This window comes from Apteryx mantelli, chromosome 3 (genome assembly GCF_036417845.1).
Source record: "Apteryx mantelli isolate bAptMan1 chromosome 3, bAptMan1.hap1, whole genome shotgun sequence".
Taxonomy (NCBI): domain Eukaryota; kingdom Metazoa; phylum Chordata; class Aves; order Apterygiformes; family Apterygidae; genus Apteryx; species Apteryx mantelli.
In genome coordinates this window covers 44,309,299-44,315,298 of record NC_089980.1, presented here as the reverse complement: position 1 = coordinate 44,315,298, position 6,000 = coordinate 44,309,299, and the positions used below count along the sequence as shown (strand labels likewise).

General features: G+C 62.0%; 1 protein-coding gene across 2 annotated transcripts in view; it reads left to right on the top strand.

Moving 5' to 3' along the window:
• Nucleotides 1-1,143: 1,143 nt before the first annotated feature.
• LOC106485437 (spectrin beta chain, non-erythrocytic 1-like) overlaps nt 1,144-6,000 on the top strand; it is a 29,896-nt gene continuing 25,039 nt past the window's right edge. For both annotated transcript variants that reach the window (XM_013943774.2, XM_067293215.1), the window contains exon 1: nt 1,144-1,632. In XM_013943774.2, coding sequence (XP_013799228.2) covers nt 1,204-1,632 — 429 coding nt within the window. In that variant the 5' untranslated portion in view covers nt 1,144-1,203. The remainder of the gene's footprint in view (nt 1,633-6,000) is intronic.

Genomic DNA, 6,000 nt, shown 5'->3' with positions numbered 1-6,000 from the left:
AGTTGCATCCGCTCCCAGGAGCAGAGCGGCTCTCCCTAGTGCTTTTCCCCCGAGCTGCCCCCGGCAGCCCCAGGCTCCCATCGCGGCGTGGGGCTGCCCCGTGGGGCTCCGTCCCACGGGCGCCCGGCTCCAGCGCTGCCCCGTTTGGGGATGCGGGTTTGCACGGCCCGAGGCGGGGGGCTCCCGCGGCGGGTGCTCCCGGGGCCGGGCCGGGGAAGGGGTGCGGGCTGGGGGGATCCCGGTGCGTCACCGCCTGCGTCGCGGGGGTTGCCAGGACAGCGGCGGGGCGGTGGGGGGACCCTCGGGCCGGGCCGGGCCGGGGTGCCGGGCGGCGCGGCAGCAGGTGGAGCGGCGCGGCGCGGCGGGCGGGCTGCGGGCAGGCCGCGTTTGGCCCCGGCTAGCACTAGCACTTCCTCCCGCTAAAGACCTCCCTGCCCGCCGGGGCCGGCCGGGGCCGTGCGTGCGTGCGTGCGGGAGAGCCCGTCGGGAGCGCGGCTGACCGTGTGCCCGCAGGGCCGGCGGCGCAGCATGCCCGCCCCGCTGCTCGCCGCCGTGCTGCTGCGCGCCCTGCTCGGCCGCCTGCTGCGCCTGGCCCGCCAGCGCCTGCTGCCGCCGCTGCGCCGCCTGGGCGGCCGTCTGCGCTCCCGGGAGAGCCGCCAGGCCCTGCTCACCTGCCTGCTCTGCATCCTCAACCTGCACAAGAAAGTGGACGACTGAGGCCGCCCGGCGCGGGGAGGGGAAGGGGAAGGGCGCGGCGGCTCTTCCCCGCCTCCCCCGGCCCGCCGCGGGAGGAGGGACGCGGGCAGAGGAGGGGACGAGCCCCGGCGGGGGCGGAGGGGGCCCGCCCGCCGGCAGAAGAGGCCGGACGGCCGCCCGCCCGCGCCGCGCTGTGCCTGCGGCTCCGGGCATGGGAGCCGGGCCGCCCCCCGCGCCGCTGCCCCTCTCCGCGGGGCCGCCTCGCTGAGCGCCCGCGCGGGCAGGGGCCGCCGGAGCCCTCCCGGGGCCGGGAGGCGCTGCCCGGGGCCGGGGCCGCCCCCGTCGCCCGGCGGCCCGGGGCGGAGTTGGCCCCGCGCTGTCCCGGCTCCCCGGGGGCTCCGGGCTGGGCCCGGGATTGCCCCCGCCCTGCCGCCGGCACCCCCGGGGCCGCGCCGTCCCCCCGCCGCCCTCCCAAGCGTCTCCCCGGCCGCCGGGGGGAGGGAGAGGATGTCTGGCAGCACGGCGAGGAAGGTCCAGCCCTTCACCATAAGCACCAAGCTCTCCCTGCCCAAGTGTGCCGCCGACTTCTCTGGGGATGCTCGCCCTGGCATCGCTCTCGCCTCCGCTCTGGATAACCACCACGGCCTTCGACACAACCTCAACGAGCGCATCTCCCTCTACCTGGCCCGGGCCCGGGCCAACCCCGCTCCCCCCGACAGCCAGCCCCACAGCACCAGCCCTGTGGAAGAAGGAGTCACCGATGAGGACCGGCTTAACCGCAACTCTCTTGCCCGCTCCATTAAGAAGATCACGCTGTCCAACTGGCATGGGGAAGCTGTCCCAGGTGATGCAGGGGGACTCGGGGACCCTGCCCAGACTGGCGGTGAGAGGAACCACAACAACAACAACAGTAGACCAGGGAAAGCTCAGTTCAAGGTAAGGACTTCCCATACCCTGCACCCTGCTCTACCCATCCCTTCAGGGCTGGCCCCTCTGCTCTGCAGTCCCCATCCCTGTCTGCAAGGGGATGTGTAGGTCTTAGGGGAGGCTGTGCCCAGGCAGGGGGATTTCTGCTACCTTCTTTCTGCCCTCCCCGAAAAGCGCTGTCTCCAGGGAGCATTTGCTACAGGGCTCCTGGGATAGCTTGCTTCCTCTCTGCCTCCCACGCCCTCTCTTCCCAGCACCGTGGGGCTGGAGGGTAAGAGGTCTTTGAGGGGAAAGTTGGAAATGAGCTTTCCTTGAGACTAAAATGAAACAGAAAAGCTCTGCCCCAGAGCCTGAGTTGTGTAGGGCTCTGCTCTTTGGATGCCTGTGATCTATTTGTGTTAGGGGAACTGGGAACGTGCTCTTCCTTTTACCGGTGGGGAAACCGAGGCTCAGAGAAGGGAAGTGACTCACGAAGGGCCACACAGTGAGGCAGAGCCAGGACGAGGCTCCTGCCTGTCAGTCCCCTGCCCTGGCTGGGAGCAGAACCCAGGAGTCCTGGCATCTCGCCCTCCCAGTTTCAGCGCTAGGAGACACAGACGTCCTCATCTGTCAGAGCTGGAGCTCAGGAGACCCCTGAGTAGCTGGGACAGGGAGGAAGGCAACTCAGAGACCTCCTCCTCATAGCTGGAAAGAACAGACAGGAACTCCTTGTGATTTAACCCTGACCTGCAGCAGCTGGTTTCACAGTGGGATAGTGCTAGGGAGAGCAGTGCAGCTGACTGCCAAAACCTTCTTCTTCATTGCCAATAAAGGCTAGGCACAGCCTCACAAGAACTGCTGATTGCTTCAGCACACAGGCAGGTCCTCGCTGCGTAGCTTCAGCCTGCGCAACCCAAAGGGGATCTGCTTGAGGGCTCCCCTCTTTCATATAAAGTGGGGACATGTGCTCGTAATGGTGGTGTTTTTTGGGACTCTGGAGGTTGCCAGGATCAGCCTTCCTGTCTGTGCAGCATTGGGGGGGGGGGTGTGTGGAGCTGGACTGGAGGGGAAGACTACAAGATGGAGCTTTGGGAGGAAGAGTGAGAGAGCCAGGGCACGGTGGGAGAAACAGCGTGCTATGTAGGGTGGCAACCAGGGGAGAGGAGAGGAGGGGAGTGCTTTCCCCTAGTCCAGGCACAAGAGCTGGGCTGAAGCACAGGCGGAGCAGCTTGCTAGGGCTTACCCAAGCCTGCCACACAGCCCCTGCTAGCCCAGCCCCCAGCCCCCCAGTCTGCTCCTGCCCCATGGCCTCTGCCAGCCTGGCCCCGACTGCCCGAGCTGTGCCCCTACCCCTCACGCCTGCCCCACCTCCCTGGCATCCAGGACCTCTGCCAGGACTAGCACAGCCCAGCAGCAGCCTGGAAGGGTCTGGCCCTCCTCATCTTGCTCGTATGAAGTCATTGGCACCTACTTTTCTAAGGGAATGCAGTGAGCTTATGTGCCACATTTGGCTTGCTTTTAATAAGGGAAGAAAGCATCCTCAGAGAATGAAGCTGAGGCCACTACATTTACTTCACTTGTTAAATGTCTGTGAAGTCTGGGTTCCTGCTGGTGACCGGTTAACACATTACCTCACAGGCCCCAAGGAAGAAGTCTTTAATCGGATCCCTAGCCATGAGCCAAGAACGCACTTGTGTGTGTGTGTGTTCATGTATGTGGATGCACATGTGTGTGAGGCTAATGAGCTGTTGGGTTAGACCTTGCTGATTTTCATGGGCAGCAGCAGTGGGAGGCACAGTTCCTCATCCGCAGCCTTCAGTCCCCAAGGCAGTGTGAGGCCTCGGAGAGTTTGTTGCTTTGCACGAACGAGGACCCACCTCTGGCTGGATGGGCTTGGGGAGGTGTGTGGGGGCAGTGCCAGTGAAGCAGCTCCGCAGGAAGGATGAAGTCATCCTTGTGCTGACAGCACTCTTTTCCTGCAGTTGATGGATCGCAAGATACAGCCTTTAAATAAAGCTCCCGTGTCACCTGCGGGCTTATTTCCCATGGCTGAGTGCTGGCTGGGAAAGGGCCCTGCAAGCTGCAGCAAGCATGGGACACTGCCACTGAGAAGAGGGCTTCCTAGGATCTCATGCCCAGCAACCTTTTTGTCTTTAGCTCCCTGCTGTTCCCTAAACAGGCATTCAAACCTCTAGGCACTGCAGTCGGGGCAGGGAGGTGCTGTCTCCTTAGCAAGGGAGCCGTGCTTCCCGCAGCTGCTGGCATGGCCCTGCCAGAAGCGCTAAGCTCTCGCTGCGTTGGCTGCTCTGTGACTCAGTCTTGCTCCCTGTCCGCTCTTCCTGCTCAGGATGGGATGCTGTCGCGTGGCCTGCTGCAGTCGGCTGGCTGCAGCCAGCAGCGCAGGCTCTGCCGGCCAGCCAGGCTCGACAGCCCCCTGGTAGTGCTCATCTGCTACGGAGAGCCCTGCTGAAATCATTTGCAAGAGGGTAAATGGGGTCTGGGCCAGAGTGTGTCTTAAGCAAGGGGTGCCTGATGTCAGACTGTGCCAGAACCAGGGACAGATTTGTAGGTGACGGCGGGCAAGGCTTCCCACTGGCCCGTAGTACACTTTCCTTCTCCTGTAAAGTAGAGCCTGTGGGGGCAGGAGGCTGTAGGATCATGAGCTGTTCATGGAGATCTGAGCCCTTCTGGTGGCAGGAGCTCTTGAGTTATGGAACTCCTGGAGTCCTGCTGTGGCACTAGGAAGTTGCTTTCTGCTCAGGGAGCGAGTCCTGCTTTGTTCAGAGTGGTCCGAGCAGTGCTGGGCCAACTCTCGTTCTAGCTGATTCGCTGCCTCCTTTGCTGTGGCCTCAGGGGAGATTTGGGAGTGGGTGTTAGGGCAGCACACAGAGCCCAGCACCTCATGTCTCATTGTGAATGCTTGGACGGCTATTATGGAGAAAGCAAAGTGGCACTGAGGAAGGGGTGGAAGGAGGTCCCTAAACTGGCCTGCTATATCTGATGGTATAAGAAAATGTCCAAAAGTAGAGGATAAGGGTGACTGCCTCTGTGTATGATCCAAGCAATCCCACGCATCTCTTGTGCTGGGGTTGGGCTCCATTAGCAATAAGGTAATGTAGAGTTCATCCTGGACCTCCTCTCTGTGCCTGGCCATGGCTCCTGGACTTCCTTCCTCCTGCCTCTCCTGCTCACGCCCGCAGCCTGTGTCCCCGGGGAGCCCTTCTCTGTGAGTCAGCCACCCTCTTAACTCTTACCTCCCAGCCAGGCTGCGGTCAAGTATTGGTGGCTGAGGCAGTTCATGCCAATGGTGTCAACCTTTTCCTGTGCCCTGCACCCCTTTGCCGTCGCTGTCATGAGGAGGTAATGGGGTCTATGCCTGCCCACAGCGAGAAAGTCATGCTAACACTGCCAGGGGCTGGAGGAGGCCACAGAATGTGTTTCTGTTGCTTTTGGAGACAGTTCAAGAGGAAAAAGTATGGGGAAGCTAACATGTGGAAGGCACTGAGCAAGCCACCTTAGAAGCCCTTGCCACTTGCTGAAGGCATGGAGGGAGCTAGTGGACACTGCCTGGGGGGGGCCTGGCCTGGATGAATGCAGAGGGCTGGGAAAGAGCCTCACCACGCTGTGTCTGGGTATCATCAACAGCCTTCTCTGTCCCAGGGCAGGAGGAGGCTGCTGTGACATGTTAGGACTCCTTGGCCACTCAGAGGGTCAAATGCTGAAAGACTCATGGGGCTGCATCTCCCCACCTCTGGGTCTTTCTCAGAAAGGAATTGGATGTGGAGGAAGAGAAGCAGGAGGCCAGGAGCCCCCATGCTGGTGGTTTCTGCTCGCTGGTGGACCGAGGCTCCCCCTTCTACGTGGTATGTGCCCCAGCTCTCATGGTCTAGACAGGCCTTACTGAGGAGTGCAGTCTGGCTGGTTTGGGGGCTGAGCAAAGGAGGGCTGCAAGTCAGCTGCCAAAGCTGTAGTGTGCAGTCAGAGCAGTGAGACATACCCGCTATGGGCTGGTGGTGTGCCTGGGGACAAGGATGGCTGGAGATCTGAAGACTGGAGACTGAAGATCCTGAAGTGATAGGAGGGTCTGAGAATCTGTGTTTCTACAAAAAAACAAGGGGGGGGCAGGGGAAAGAATTTCTCTAGTTCTTGTGGTTAGGCAGAAAGGCTTTGAAAAGTGACTGCCATGTCATCAGCGGGGTGACACATGCCAGAGTGGTTAGAGAGCCTGAAACAGTTGCCTGAAACCTGCTGCTCCACAGACTCCCCAGAGATACCACCCTGGCAGGCTGCTGGGTACAGCTGGGACCCCCAGCAGGGCAGATCACAGCCAAGCCCTCCAGCTGAGCCCACCAGCAGAGCCTGCCCTTGGCGGTGGACTGTTTTCCAGTGCAGATCAAG